This window comes from Phaenicophaeus curvirostris, chromosome 8 (genome assembly GCF_032191515.1).
Source record: "Phaenicophaeus curvirostris isolate KB17595 chromosome 8, BPBGC_Pcur_1.0, whole genome shotgun sequence".
Taxonomy (NCBI): domain Eukaryota; kingdom Metazoa; phylum Chordata; class Aves; order Cuculiformes; family Cuculidae; genus Phaenicophaeus; species Phaenicophaeus curvirostris.
The window spans coordinates 20431269-20446134 of NC_091399.1; the positions used below are offsets into that span (position 1 = coordinate 20431269).

At 56.2% G+C, this 14866-nt stretch overlaps 1 protein-coding gene across 1 annotated transcript in view; it reads right to left on the reverse strand.

The window, feature by feature from the left end:
- Positions 1-10384, reverse strand: part of LMX1A (LIM homeobox transcription factor 1 alpha) — a 43269-nt gene extending 32885 nt beyond the window's left edge. The window contains exons 1-2 of the mRNA XM_069863083.1: positions 10309-10384; positions 9700-9886 (exon numbers count right to left, since the gene is read on the reverse strand). Of these exons, the coding sequence (XP_069719184.1) occupies positions 9700-9886; positions 10309-10384 (263 nt within the window). The remainder of the gene's footprint in view (positions 1-9699; positions 9887-10308) is intronic.
- Positions 10385-14866: the final 4482 nt, after the last annotated feature.

The following is a 14866-nucleotide window of genomic DNA, read 5'->3' on the forward strand; positions in this document are numbered from 1 at the left end:
CCAGAGGTTGTTCCCATTGCAAACCCTTATCATGAAACTAAAAACAATATCCAGCAGAGATTCTTAACACAACACATCTGGAGAGAGAGCACTTCTCCCCCAGCTCTTCACCGGCCAACTGCTCGGGGCCTCGGCTCCATGTCTCAGCCAGTCAAAAAGAAAAGGTACAAAGGTGAGTTTGGTGCTGCAGAGGCAACTCCCACAGAGACCCTGCCAAGGGCAGAGACATTTTGGCTCTTGGTAGGACCCAGTCTAACACTGCCAGCACGGGCACACCGGCAGCTCTCCCCAGCCTAAAGCATCTCTGAGCACTGCGGGAGGCGCGTTACACCGGACAGAGTAGGGGAGCCACTTGGATCCTGCTGCACCCCAGCACACATCCATCAGATTTGGAGCTACAGGGCAGAGGGCATCCATCATACACACATCTTGCACAGCAGGGCCCAGAAAAATCTCACCCCTGACGTGGACAGCTTTTCCCCCACCACGGATAAACACCTCACTTGGACCTACCTTCCCCGTGCAGGGCCCTTCACCCATCTCTGATGTCTTCTCTCATTACCTTTACCTAATCCATCTCCACAACAGCACCTCCCATCAATGTGGCTTTTAATGTCCTCAAGGTAATGCATGCAGGAAGCCTCCCCTTTCTGGTTAACCCTCTTTCCTAGGGACAGAGCTGAAACAACCTCAGACTAAAGAGCCCAAACTACAAGACTTTAAGCTTCATTAAACTTTTAAGCCAGTCCGTTGAGGCTGCTCTTTCAGCCTTTCATAATTACGGATGCTGAAGGAAGGAGCAACGTTCACCTGAGAAGGCATCAAGAAGATTCAAACACTTAATGGCTTTCGTAACCAAGCTCACACATCCACATCACTGTTTGAAAGGATCTGCTCGATACCACTCCAGCGCTCTGCCCGGCAGCAGAGATGCTGAGATATACGTAATTCAGTAATTCAGTTCCCCATTGCCAACCCAGCTGGCCACCCGTTCGGCACATAAGGCTTGGAACACATGAGCCTGAGCCACCTCACTGCTCCAGAGACCACAGGCACACAAGTCAAGAGGATAGTTGGGTTCACAGACACCGTTCAGGTGCGCAAGGCGCTCTCTGCTCTTCCTGCAGGCAAGACCTGAAAATCAGCATCTCCATCGGGCAATTCAGACTTCGGCTCGGCTGAACCACGTGCTCCAGAGGAGCCTCTTCCTCCCCTTCAGCCCTTGCAGAAGCCCACAGAAAGTGATGTGCAAGCAGAGAGAAGACTGTCACGCCATCCTCAACACCCAGCATGGGGATGGGGTCCTGTACACTCGATGCACACATTTCAGACCTGCTGTTCCTTCCTCTCCTCATTGCCTGGATGGTCTTCTCTACAACCAGAAATGGAAAAGATGCCCCAGAAGTGTCTTGCAGGACAGTTGCAATCCAGGCTCGACACAGAAGTCATTGGGTACGAGTTTTGGGGTTGCGCCTTGAAAAATGCCCACCTTCACTATCACCACCCACATTTTTATTCATCTGACAGCATCAAAATCACCCCTGTGGAGGCGATTGTGAACATGTGCCATTTCCTATGTTGCATCTCCCTCCTCCTGCTTACACTCATTACTGCGGAGGTTAGCAACATTTTACATAGCTAAGATGCTGTTTTCCTGGAATAAGGACTTAACAGAGCTGGCAGATGTTGAGCAGAAATTTTGAAAGGAAAGCATCCCTATGTTTTTACAACAGCAGGGGTTGGAGGGAAGAAATGACAACATTGACTCTCAAATAAAAAAAAAAAACCTGCTGCAGCTGAGAACTGCCTTCAGGTTCCTTAACCTATTTCTCTCCCCTTTCCAAATTTTTCCTCTCAAATGCTTCCCTGAGCTTTCAATAGCAAAGAGAAAATTCCTGCCTCTCTCTTCCTGCTTGACCAGGAAGAAAATTCAACTCATAACGTGGCCCTGCTGGCCCCAGGCAGGGAAGGAGGAGGACTTGGTGCACCCAGGCTCCAGGTTCATCCCAGGAGCTCTGCAGCACAAATCCAGAGGAGAAGATGCATGTCCCAAACAGATGAATTGCATATGAACAGTGGATTCCCTGGGAATCACCCTTGCCTCCTGTGCTTTTAAGTCCCTGCTTTGCTCCCTCACAGGGCAGGGGAACTTGCCCGGAGGGCTTTTGGGCTCACCACCCCACTGCAATCGTGGTTATCATTCCAGAGGAACAGACATACCGGGGAGAGAGATTTTGCACGGTGGCGGCGGGGGCGGAGGACAATGGGCTGAGGAGTGATGGTCGCGTGAAAAAGGATTTGTTCCGCTGTCAAGGATAGAAGGCTCTCCCCAAGAGCAGCGTTAGGAAATGAAGGCCACAAGGAAAGGAGACGGGTAGGGAGCGACAAGAGACAATGTACAGACGATGGTGACAGGGGGACAGCTGGGAAGGATCAACACCGAGCCTTGATGGACTCGCAAAGCACGAGTACCAGCTGAGGAAACCTCCTCCAGGGTGCTCTGCCCTCTGAGGCATTTGCCTCAAGGAAGAGCAGGATGTCTCTGCACAGGGTGAAACTTTCGTCTGTGGCCACGGAGACCCAGCGATTCTCGGATGAAGTGGAGCATCACTGCCTGCTGGGATAGTCCTCCTACCTAAACAACACCTGTGAGACGCCGGAATCCCTGAAACACCACCTTTCAGTCACCTTTGGTCAGAGGTAGCCTAAGGTGGAACACTCAAAGGCAACGTGACATAAAAATTAGCAAATCTGGAGAGAGACTGAGATTCAGTCTCAGCCTTCAAACTTATTCAGCAAGACGCTCAAAGCACTTGTGATGATGTAATGAAGCCTTTTTTAGCTATATTCTTATTTCCAGCTTGATTTCATGAGTGAAGGAGCCAAATCTCAGCTCTTTCTCTTGCATCCATCATAGCCAGATCAAGCTGCCCCCCCCAGTAAAAAGAGACCGGTGCCAGCAGCCCAACACGGTACCTCTGCTGCCCTGCCATAGCGCTGCTCAGTGGTCAGCCCGCCCCACGCCTTTTGCAAAAGCTTTGGAATCTGTCTGTCTGTAAATATTTGGGGTGGGAAACCAAGGATTACAGAGCCTCTCTCCTGGGCAACCAAGGTTTGATGAACTTAAAAAAAAAAAAAACAAAAACAACAAAAAAGAAACAAACAAACCTCAAACAGAGCTGCAGTGAAATGCCTGCTGGTTTCATGGATACACACGAGACAACCTGGGTGCACCCACTGGCCCTGAGGACCAACAGCACCAGAAGACACCCAGGGACCAGCTGCCTTCCTTCTGCCCAGGCAGGGCTGCTTCCAGGTTAAAACTATTGAGGAACAAAACTGAATTTACAGGCGGGCATAACTGTAGCTGCAGGCTTCCACACGTTTGCACAGCATTTGCCACGTCAGGGAGTGCCGTTAGTCCCCTCCACCTCTTCCTGCTGAAATCTCTTACAAATACATGGAAATCCACATTTCTCGTGAAAATATACTTACAGAAAAAAAATATTTTGGATCAAACCCAGCATTTCACCCAAAAAAAATCCAAGTATTTTCTCCCTGCTTTAAAGATATTCTTTACTTCCATTACACAGGAGATGCTTTATTAAATCGTAGGCAGAGGCAGAGTCCTCCAGCCCAGGCCCCCTATCCCCACTTCACATTTGCGTCTGCAGCAGGCATGAGCCAGAGACAAAGCAGATCACAAAGGGACAAAGACAATCCTGAGAAGAAAAATACCCAGGACACTTCTCTCATTTCCACCTGCCTCTGCCTTGGCCACTGTCTCCTCTTCCTCAGACATCCTCTAGCACTGGGACATGCTGCGTGCCCCTCTTGGCTGAACAGGGGGGTCACCAGAAGTAGGGAATGGTGAATCCAGACCCAAACTTGATTCAAACAATTGGGTTTTCCCCCTCCTCACCCAGAAGCAGGACTTGTACCCTTGCGAGCAGAAAAGACCAACCGGCACCCCTCAAATCCACCTCCTCCCCCTCCAAAGAAGAGGGTGATTTACAGTCCCTCCAGCCACACCCCGGGGCAAGTGTACAGGATCTAGGGGTGACCACAGCATCAGCTTTAGACTCGGCTGGAAAGATACCTGAGGAACGACCATACAAGAAACCAAATGACGGGCTTTCTTAAACCCACAGCTCAGCAAATCCCTCCCTGCTCCTGGCGGCTGTGAGCAGGTGAAGAACCGGCAAGGCAAGGGCTGGCGAGCCGGGGCAGGAGAGGACCCCAGCTGTCTCTCCAGCTGGTGGAGACAAAATTCTCATCAAACCAAAACAAAACCCCCTTTCTTCCCTGAGCTGATTTCTTTTCAGCGCCTTCATTGGGATTGCAAAGATCTGAAGTGGTTCCTCCAGCTCTGAGTGCCTTGCCAAGGAGTGCTGGGTCATGGAAGGAGAAAGAAAGAAATTAAAAAGGAAGAAAAATCGTGGCAGATCTGAAATAAGATGGCAGAAGCCATGGAGGGTCCCATGAATGCTCAGGTTCCGGCTCTGCCAGAACCAACTCATAGCCCCCAGGGTCCCGCTGCCAACAAGCAGGAGAAAGGGTGACCCCAAAGCCATCCCTGTTCCCACCACAGAAGGACAGATGACAAGTATATTCAGCTGCTTCACTCCCAAGCTGCCAAACGTTGTTCCCTTTCAGGCCTTTCTATGAAACATTAATTGTAAGACAGATATCTAATTAAGGGCAGGGGGAAGGGGCAAGATGCCAAATTTCTTCTCTTCTCCCTTTGGAAAGGAGAGCTCTGCAAGCAGCACAAAGGAGGATGGGAGCAGCAGAGATGGGGCAAGGCATATTTTGCGTGCCCTTCTTTTCCAGCCTGGAACCTGAAGCAATGTCCCTCTTATCACCACACCCCAGTGCTTCCCCTGTCCACCAGCATAACAAGCTGATTTAATAACAAAACAGAGGACCGGTGACTGGTCCCAGCCTGGCAGCACCAACCACCTCACCCCTGGAGGCAAGGAAGCCAAATTCAGCTGCCTCGGAGCCATGCTCATCCCAGTCTGGAAAGAGTCAGCACATTTCCTCTGGGAGCTGTGGGAAAGGGGCTGAGGACAGAGAGGAGTTTGCTGTGAGAGATGAGGTGCTGGGTGAGGATGGAGAGCAGGAAAGAAGGATGGGAAGAAAAGGCTGAGGGAAAAGAGAGACCAGCAAGAGGGACATCATGCTGCAGAGCTGCTGCGTGCTCTGCTATCCCCATCCAGGCCAGCCTGACTGTCCCCAGCCAAGTGGAGAAACCCAAGTTAGAACCATCACCTCCATAGGATCCCCTGTAAGAAGGGAAAACGACCTCCAGAGGACATGCTGCACCATAGGTGGACGTAGTTCTCTGGAAGAATTGTTCTCTCCATCAGCCAAAAGAAGGGCAAAAAGTCCTGTTTCTCCAGGTGAGAGAAGGCAAAGGACCGAATATCGCAGCACAATCCCCTTGGATCATAGAAAGTCTCTGGACAGTAGGACCAGGCTGCCCTAAAGCATCCAGCATCAGCATCACTTTATTCATTCAATCTGTTTGGGATTATCCCCCTCGCAACCCTTCTGGGCCAGGGAAGCAGCGCAATGGTTTGCAGCTAATTGTGTAATTACATTCATTACCCACATTAAGCAAGATAAACAGCCACCACACTATAAACCTCTTCCCCCTCTCTCCTGTACGGCAGCAGATGCCAGACAAGCCTCTAGCGAGCAAGAGGAGCCTGCGCTGCCCCAAGCTGGGCAGATCCCACCTTCCCTCCGGGCAGACTGAGCTGCAGTTTGCCGGGACCACGTTCTCTATATGAAGATAACCGGGTGTGGGTTCAAAACCCAACACTTATGGGTTTCTTTGCATGCATTTTCTTTTGCACACATTCAGAACTTGGAAGGACGTGTGGCTTTTTAATTCATGGAGGAGGTGGAGGCACCCATGCAACCCCATGACTCCAGGAGCGAGGGATTTCAGAGGGGAGCAGGGGGAGTTTTGCAAGGACGACGCGGAAGCTGGCAGCAGCACAGAGCCATCAAGCCGTGCAAAGACAGGGCGAGCATCACACAACTGCCTCCCTCGGCCGGGGAGCCCGGCACGGCGTCGGAGGCTCAGGGGCTGCGGCCACCCACATGCCAGGCCTGCTCCGAGATGTGCCGGCCATCTGCTCCTGCCAGCGGGGACGGGGACGGGGCTCTGCGCTGCGGCTGGGGACATGCCAAGCCGTCCCGCCGCCACCACGCTCCCCAGCTGCGCCCCCCGTCACGACCGCACTGCGTCCAGCGCCCCTGGCCCCCAGAACTGGACGGTGGGGTTCCTGCGCCCCACTGGCGCTGCCCGCAGCAGGGCTTGGGGTGAGGATGGCTCCAGGTCCTCCCTACGGCTCTGGCTCCGTTGGGCCCCATACAAACCCACTGTGAAACGCCTTCGGGCAAGTGAAGCTCAGCAGTTCCCATTCTCACGTGGATTTTAAGTCTCCAGGGCAGCCCCGCTCTTCCCATTGCTTCCAGATCCCATTCCCATTTATGACCAGGTTCGATGCTGCCCATCCCCCTCAAAACCTGCCACCACAAAAGCCCATCCCCTGGTCATCAACATGGGGGCCCCACGGCCAGGACGCATCCCCAGAGCTGCTTTAGCAGTCGGGGAACCGTCCAGGGCAAAGCCTGAACCTTGTAATAGTTGAGACTTATCAGGTTTGGACAAGCGCCGGGGGCTGCCGCGGGATTCAGGATGTTCTGTAATGAACGTCCTCTGCCCCAAATAGATGCTGTCCCAGGGGCACGGGCTCGAGCCGTCCCTCCCCAGGAGCCCTCCCCATCAGCACGGGGGAATCCAGTCCAAGAGTGACCCCCAGCCCCCCAGCTGGCACCACTGTCCCAACTGCCCAGGCACCCCAAAGCGATGCCGAGACCCAGCCTGGCATCCCTGGTCTTTAATCCGTCCCACACCAGGTCCCCTCTCACAAGGTCTTCCTCTTCACGAAAGACAGAGAAATGTAAAACATCTGTTTTAACAAATGATTCTTCAATTTCTAGAGTCCGGCAAGTCAGATGCTCACTTAAAACTGTCTGTAACACTTTCCACGGGTGTATTTATAACTAAAGACATAACTCTGCCGTCTCACGCTCTGTCATTAACCCTCTACAGCCTTGTTATAAATGGAGCTCAGAGTGCGAAGATAGATGTCCGAAAACACTGCATTCACTCATTTGTGGTAAAACATCCCAACAGTCACCGTTTGGAAGAGAAATTCCCTTCTTTCAATTAAAAACAAACAAACAAAAAAAAACCAAGACAAACAAAACCACCAACACAACAGCACTGGCAGCACCGTGTTTCACGCACAGACACCACAGTCGAGCCCGTTGAGCTTCACTGCGCTATTGGAGAGGCCCCCGGAGCCCAGCTCCAGCGGCGGTACCACCGGTACCGCACGGAGGATCAGCTGCGCAAGGAGTGTCACTCACACACAATAATTAACCGGCTCCGCGCTCAAAATAATTAGCTCGGTCCACGAGCAGCAGCTCTTCCCCTACGTGTTTCACACCAAAAGCCTCGGCATCAGCACCGCGGCGGAGGCAGGCATGGAGCTCCTGTGCCCGGGGAAAACAGCCCAAAGACAGGACAGTTTGGGCAAAGAAAGAGGGTTTCTTAATTAAATACAGAGTCATACATAAAGCTCCACAGACCCTGAAGGAAAGGGCTCTTTGGGACACCACTCCAATACTTGCTGTCCCCTGGTCACATCGCCAGCACGGCGGAGAATCCTGCCGGGGGGATGGAGGGAGCAGCCTCGCAGCCAAAAAATAAAGTAAAATAAAATTCAAGGAGACAACAACATGAGAGAAGGGGCAGGCAGGTGCAGGAGGGGAAGAGGCTGGCAGTGGCTCAGGGCTAAAACCATCCTGCCTCCGGGAATCTGCCTGCCGCTGAGCCCACTCTCGAGCTCAGGCAGAAGTCACCAGCCTGATCACGGCTGAGAAATAATCAAGATAAACAGTGGCACTACCATGGCCTAGGAAATATTTGTGGCGTTATTTTTTTTTAATTCTTTTTGCAGTCATCCTTGTCCATCCTGACAGCAAGATGGGCACAGCAAGAAGCCGACTGTGGCACCAATTTCTTTCTCGGCCAAAAGACATAGGAGGAGGGTTTCAGGCTGGAGTCGGCTACCCGGGCTCCGAATCCACAGCCGAACGCGCCGCATAAAACCCACGCATGCTGCAAGCTGGAAAGGCATTTCAGCAGTAATAATGACTCTAATTTCCCTATAAAGCTCCAAATGCAGGCGTTAATAAAGCAGAAAAAATGTGAATTAAACTGTGTTGGAAGCGCACGGAAACCGGTAGCCAAAATATCTACGGACAAACAAAATCTCGACAAATTTTTGCCCCCGTAACGCAGCTCCCTCCGCTCTCGCAGCAGCTAATTCTTCCGCTCTTTCGTAAACATTCGAAAAACAAGGTCACACGCACAAATTCTGCTTTCAATTTGCCTTGTATCCATAGCGATTAAACTCAGACCCACAATACGGGACTTAGAGAGAAAAACTTTAAAAAGGCCTGGAGCGGGGCTGGTCCCCAGCACCTCGCCGACCCGCCAGCGACAAGAGCATCGGCGATGACCGTGTTCTCATAAAACAGGGACCTGGGAATTAAATCGCAGGGCTTCAGCAGCCGTGCGATCACCATAGCGAGGGATCCAGCCCCCCAACTACACTCCCTCGGAGAAACAACCAGCCCAGAGGCAACACAAATTTGCTGGCTCCGAAACCCGGCCAGGGAGTGGGGTCCAGCAAAAGCGGCAAGAGCGGGATGAGCAGGAAAAAAACGAAAGCAGCTGCAGGAGAGGAAGGAGTCGGCAACGCTCACCCCATTCCCAAAAGAAAGGCTTTTCTCTAAGAAAAATAATTTTCTCATCATCTCTCCTCCCCAGGCCCCACGCTCTCCAAAGGGGAAGCGTCGGGGCTGGAAGCTTTAACCACCTACGTACAATTTCCTGCTCAATCGCAGCCACAGACACGGGGAAAGGCCCCGGCGGGCGATACCGAACGGCCTGAATTCAGCAGAGCCGTCCCCGGGCCCTGCCGAGCGCCTCAGTTTCCCCAGCCAAGCCGGGGGAGCAACAGCATCGTCCCGCCCGCATTAGGATATTAGGAAAATCCTGATATTAGGAGCAGAGCCCCATCCAGGACTACGCCAGGGAGGACACAACGTCCCTTGTGTGGATGCTCAGCAGGGAAATCATAGAATCATAGAATCACCAGGTTGGAAGAGACCCACCGGATCATCAAATCCAACCATTCCCATCAATCACTAACCCATGTCCCTCAGCACCTCGTCCACCCGTCCCTTAAACCCCTCCAGGGAAGAGGACTCAACCCCCTCCCTGGGCAGCCTCTGCCAGGGACCAGTGACCCTTTCCATGCAGAATTTTTTCCTGATGTCCAGCCTAAATCTAAATAAAGCCAGAGGAGCCGAGAAAACGCTCGGCCCCGTCCCTCCGCTGACCAGGGGGCTCAGAGGGTCCCCTCGAAAGGCTCCTAACCCCCCACGGGCCTGACTGAGCGCGACGAAAAGGGGAGAAGCGGGGGTGCCGGGAGGCTGCGGGGCTGAGGGCGTGGGGGACACCGGGGCCCCGGCCCGCTGGGTCCGAGCCTCGAGGGGCGCGGGGAGTGGGGCGAGAGGGGCTGGGGGGACGCGGGGGACACTTACTTCTCGTAGTCGGGCTTGCAGTAGAGCTTCTTGTCGCGGCAGAAGCAGGTGTCGTGCAGGGGCTCCTTGCAGGCGGCGCACTGGACGCAGGCCTCGTGCCACAGGCCGTCGTTGAGGCGCAGCAGGAAGCGGTCGGCGATGACCCCCCGGCAGCCCTCGCACACCGAGCGCGGCGCCGCCGCTCCTCCTGCGGGAACGACCCGTGGGGGAACGGGGGCAGCCCCCGGGGAGCCCCCCGAGGGGCCGGGGGGGGGTTCGGGGCGCCGCTCCGGGGCTGGGGGGGGGGCGCGGGGCGCGGGGCAGCGACGGGCGGGGGGCGCCGGCCCCGATTTCGTTGGTCGCGGAGCGGCGGCCGCTCGGGACCGACGTTAAAACGAATACAGATAAAATAAAACGAGTTCTCTCTCGTCCGAGGCGAACGAAAGGCGCTCGTCGAGCCGGGGCGGAGTAGGGGTGGGGGGACAGCGGTTTAATGCACCCGCGGAACGAAACGCGAGGCGGGGGGGGGCGGTGGCGAGTCGGGGCTCCCCGGCCCCCCTGTTCCCCGGCTCCCCGGCCTCCCCGCCCCCCTGGTCCCCCGGACCCAGGACCCTCGGCTCCCCGGCTTACCCAGCAGCGAGGGGAACGGGGCGGCGGCGTCCAGGGCGCTCGGCAAACTCTCCTCCATCTTCAGCCCGTCCAGCATGGTGAGAGCGGGGCCGGGCGGGGGCCGCCTGCCCGCACAGGGACAGCTGAGCCCCGCGGGACACGGACCCGCAACCCCGGGACACGGGGATGCGGGACACGGGGATGTGGGATACAGAGGGGGGATGCGGGACACGGGGATGCGGGACACGGGGATGCGGGACGCGGGGGGGGATGCGGGAGACGGGGATGCAGGACACGGGGATGCGGGACACAGAGGGGGGGATGCGGGACACGGAGGGGGGATGCGGGACACGGGGATGTGGGACACGGGGATGCGGGAGACGGGGGGGATGCAGGACACGGAGGGGGGATGCGGGACACGGGGATGCGGGAGGATACGAGACGGGAGGACGAGAGGAGGATGCGGGACAGGGGAGGATGCAAGGCGGGAGGACGAGGGGAGGATGCGGAGCGGGGGGCTGCGGGGCTCGGCCGCTCACCTGCGTCCCGGCCCCGGCGCTGCCTTCCCGCGGGGAGCCGGCGGCAGGGGCGTCCCCCCCCGTCACCGCTCCCGGAGGGTCCCGGGGCTGCCGAGCCGAGCGCAGCGCAGCGACCTGCGGGGAAGCGCCGTCCGAGCGCTGCCGAGGCGCATCTCCTGCCGCTGACACCTCCCTGCCCGACCCCCACCCCCTGCCCTCCCCTCCCCACCCCGCCCGGAATGAGTTTCCTCCCCGCTCTCCTGCCTGGGGAGGCAGCGGCCCCGACACGCCTCGAGGGGCACGGCCGGGGCAGCCCCGCACCCCGGGTTTTTTTCCTTCTTTTCTTAGGAAGCAGCCTAAAAAGAAGAAAAGGGGCGGGTGGGGGGAAAGGTGGCGGGTGCCCCCCCGACATCGCGGCTCTGCCGGTAGCGAAACCGACTGGAAATCAGCTCCTTCTTTCGGGAGAAGCCGAGCACGGGAATTTTGGGGGATAGCAAGTCCCGGGGCTCCTGGAGGGATGCGCTCCTGGGGCTCCGGGAAGGGATGAGCTCCCCGGGCTCGGGGCAGGGATGCGCCCCCGGGGCTCCCGTTGGGATGCGCTCCTGGGGTTCCCGTTGGGATGCGCCCCCGGGCTCCGCGTTGCCCCGGGCGCCTGGCTCCCGCCGCTCCCGACACTTTAAGGAAAACGAGCGTTGGGAGGGAGGAAAAGAAACCAAACACAGAGCCGGAGAGTTGCCCCGGAGGGTTCGCGGAGGGGAAGGTCCTGCCCGGCCGCGGATCTTCCTCGTAAGCCGGCGGTTCCCCCGTCCTGCCCGTCTCTCCCCTCGGTCCCGCCCGGGGCTTTGGGGGGTTCGCTGCTTTTAGGGGAGTTTCACGTCCCCGCGGGTACCTGGCGCTGCCGGAGCCGCCGGGGCTGCGGTTACCCCGGCCCGGGGGAGCCCGGGAGGGGAGAAACCGGCTGCGGAGCTGCCAGGGACCCGATACCGGCTCCTGGAGGCTTTTAGGAGCCTCGACTCCCGTGTTGAGTGTGACCTCGTCACGGGGGGCAGGAGGGCTCCGGCCTCCCTGCGGGACATCCCCGTCCTCGTCACTACGCGCTCCCCACGCCCGCATGATGCGGGTGATGCAGGGACCGAGGTTTGTCCTTTGGGAGCTCCGAGGAAGGGAAAAGGCCACAGGTTGGCACGGGGGGATCACCGCCCTGCCAAAATCCCGTGGGAGAGGGAAGGAGGGTCCCGGGACAGCCCCGCGGTGTCCCAGTATGACTGGACTGGGAGCCATCGGCACCATCGCAGGGGTCAGCGTGACACAGCTCCCACCCTTCATAGCCAAGGAGACTGAGGTGCAGCTGCAGCAGGGAGGCACTGAACTCTGCTGCCTCTGTCTTTGTCTCTCCTGAAGGTCTCCAGGCAGCTCCAGACAGGTTTCTGGGTAGCCAGATCTGTCAGAGCCACGTTGGCAAGACACCAGCCCGGCAAGGGCCGCAGCGTGACTACAGGGGCTCTGGGCACCGTGCGCTGCTCTCCCTCCCAGTGCAAACCAGCAGAGCCATCCCTCCCCAGCCCAGCTGCAGAGCTGGGCAGTGCAGCAGGTTTTCCTTTACAGAGCCAGCAGTCAGCCCCACGGGGTGGGAACGCCGTCCGCCAGCTCTGCTAGAAGCTTTGGCCCTGCACAGGACACCTTGCTTGCAAACTCAGGCTGCTCACTCTATTTTATCTGAGCAGAGATGCAGGAACAGCTGAGGGAGAAGTCAGTCTCCCCTGTATCTGTCACCCGGTGGTGTTCCCCGTCCTCCTCCTCCTCCTCTCCACGTGAGGAGGGCTCTGGTGGCTGCCTCACCTCCCAGCTCAGTCTATGAAGGATCAGGCTTGAGGGAAGGGCATGGAGCACAACACTGAGGGGCTGCAGCAGAGTGTTCTGCCCAGGATTTACACCCGTCCACCAGCTCCCACACAGATCACCAGCACTGGAGCCCCCCCGTGCAAAGAATGGTTCCTGGGTGAACCAGTAATATACGCAGGAAACACTTCAAGCCCCCTCACTCCCGAAGCACACCTGCACCTAGTACAATTGCCCTTCAAAAGAGGGGGGAGCATCTCAGTCAGCTCACCACAGGCAGGTTTTCCATGAGTAGCTCACCCAGGGCTGAATTAGGTGCAGCAGCCTCAGCAGCTGAAGATAATTAAACCAGAGGAGAAGCAGGACTAAGCTTTCTCCTTCTAGCTGTAGGGTTACAAAAACTGAGTGGGCAAAACAGCATTAAACAGAAGCTGCCCACCAAATGAACAAGCTGACGGCACTGGAAGGGAGCCACAGGTCTCCCCCAGTTATCTCCCCTCTGGGGCTGCCCAGCTCTCATGTCTTTTGCCCGGGAGCTCGGGTGGACCAGCAGGACCCCACTGTTGGCTGATGGAAGGAGATCAGCACTCAGCTTCAAGGGTGAGTAGCCACAGTCACAGCAACAGACACAGCTCCAGGCAGCACGGAGCCGGATCAGCCCTCCAGCACCACCTTAACCCTGCCCAGCACAGCAGATTCAGACCCCTGCAGGAGCCAGAGGGGCTGGACCCAGAAGCAGGCACACAGGAGACTGAGGAAGAAGGTGGTGATGAGCACGTGCTCCAGCTGATTCTCTTGGGACGGGAGTCACTGGGCCAACCAGCCAGCATCACACCTTCAGTGCCTGAAGCCAGCTTGAGCCAGAAGACAAAGCTGTGCCCACCACTCAGGGCCATCTCCCTGTACCACTAATCCCATAAAGAATACACCACCCGCTCCGTCCTGCCACCCTCACAGCCCTTCCCGGGCATCAGCTGCTGCGCACGCAGTCAGAATGGCAGAGGCAAGCCAGAAACCACCACGATGCTGGCAGATATACCTGGGGTGCTCAAATCCTCTCCCTTTACCACCAAAATCCCCCAGGGCAAGTCTGTCTTAGGTAGAGCTAATTGCACAGAGGGTGTAGGTTGGCAGCCACCGTCCTCACATCGATATAGGTTGGTTGTCCACTAATGCTGACAAATGCCTGGAGTTCCATGAGGGCTTCTCTGTCTTTGTGTCATGCTTTCTAAGAGTGTATTATAACTCACTGTGAAATAAAACCCATCGTTCCCTGAAAGGGGATACACCACTGCTTCCCTCTGCTACCATCAGCTCTGGGGAGCCCCACCGTGCTTCCTCATCAGTGCAATTCCTCCTCTGCTCCGTGCCTTCTCGTGCTCTAGGAGCCATCGAGTCAGCACAGCCTCCCCAGCTTCACCCCCGGCCTTTGGTGGGACAGAGAGGAGACAAGCAGAGAAACTAAGCAGCAGGGAGAGCTTCTCGGAGGAGCTCAGGTGTGATGCTGAGGGCAATCCAGGGCCCAGCCCAGACAAGAGACCCTTGAGGAAAGGTTAGTGGCGCTTGGTTCAGAGTCTGAAAGTCATCTCAGCATTGTAGGACATGCCCTTGAATCACTAAATGCTCAGAGCTGAACTGAATGCAAACCAGCTCAGACTTGTATAGCTTAGGATTTATTTATTTTTTTATTCCCAGTCCAGAACTCCTGGTTTTGAACCTCAGTAGAAACTGAAGCAGCTGCTACAAAACCCATACGAAGGCAGAGCAGGAAAAGACCAGCTTGATTCCTGGGTGAGAAACAAATCCAGCTTAGCGCAAGCAATGGAATTCAAGGGTTTTTTTTCATTTTCCAAGGTCCTCCTCGTAAATGGCTAAAGCCACTATTTTGTGAAGTTCCCCCCCACGGAGCACTACAGAGCAAGCAGCTCAGAATTAACAGATGCTTTGAAAAGGTTGGTCTGTGCACTAAAACAAGGGTTGTCCGTGGTGGAGGGCACCTGCTCCAAACCCATGAGATGTGATGCATAGTGGGAAAGAGAATGTGACACTTTGCCTTGCAACAGCGATTCCCAGAGCAAAGGAAAGCAAAGCCAGAGCTTAATCTGAGGTGATGAGGGCTTTCTTAGGGAAACTAGCAACTGGGTCTTGAGAAAAGGTAAACCAGAAACTGGAATCCAGCAAGAGCAAAATTCAGAGAAGATAGGAGGAGCCAGATTTCAGTA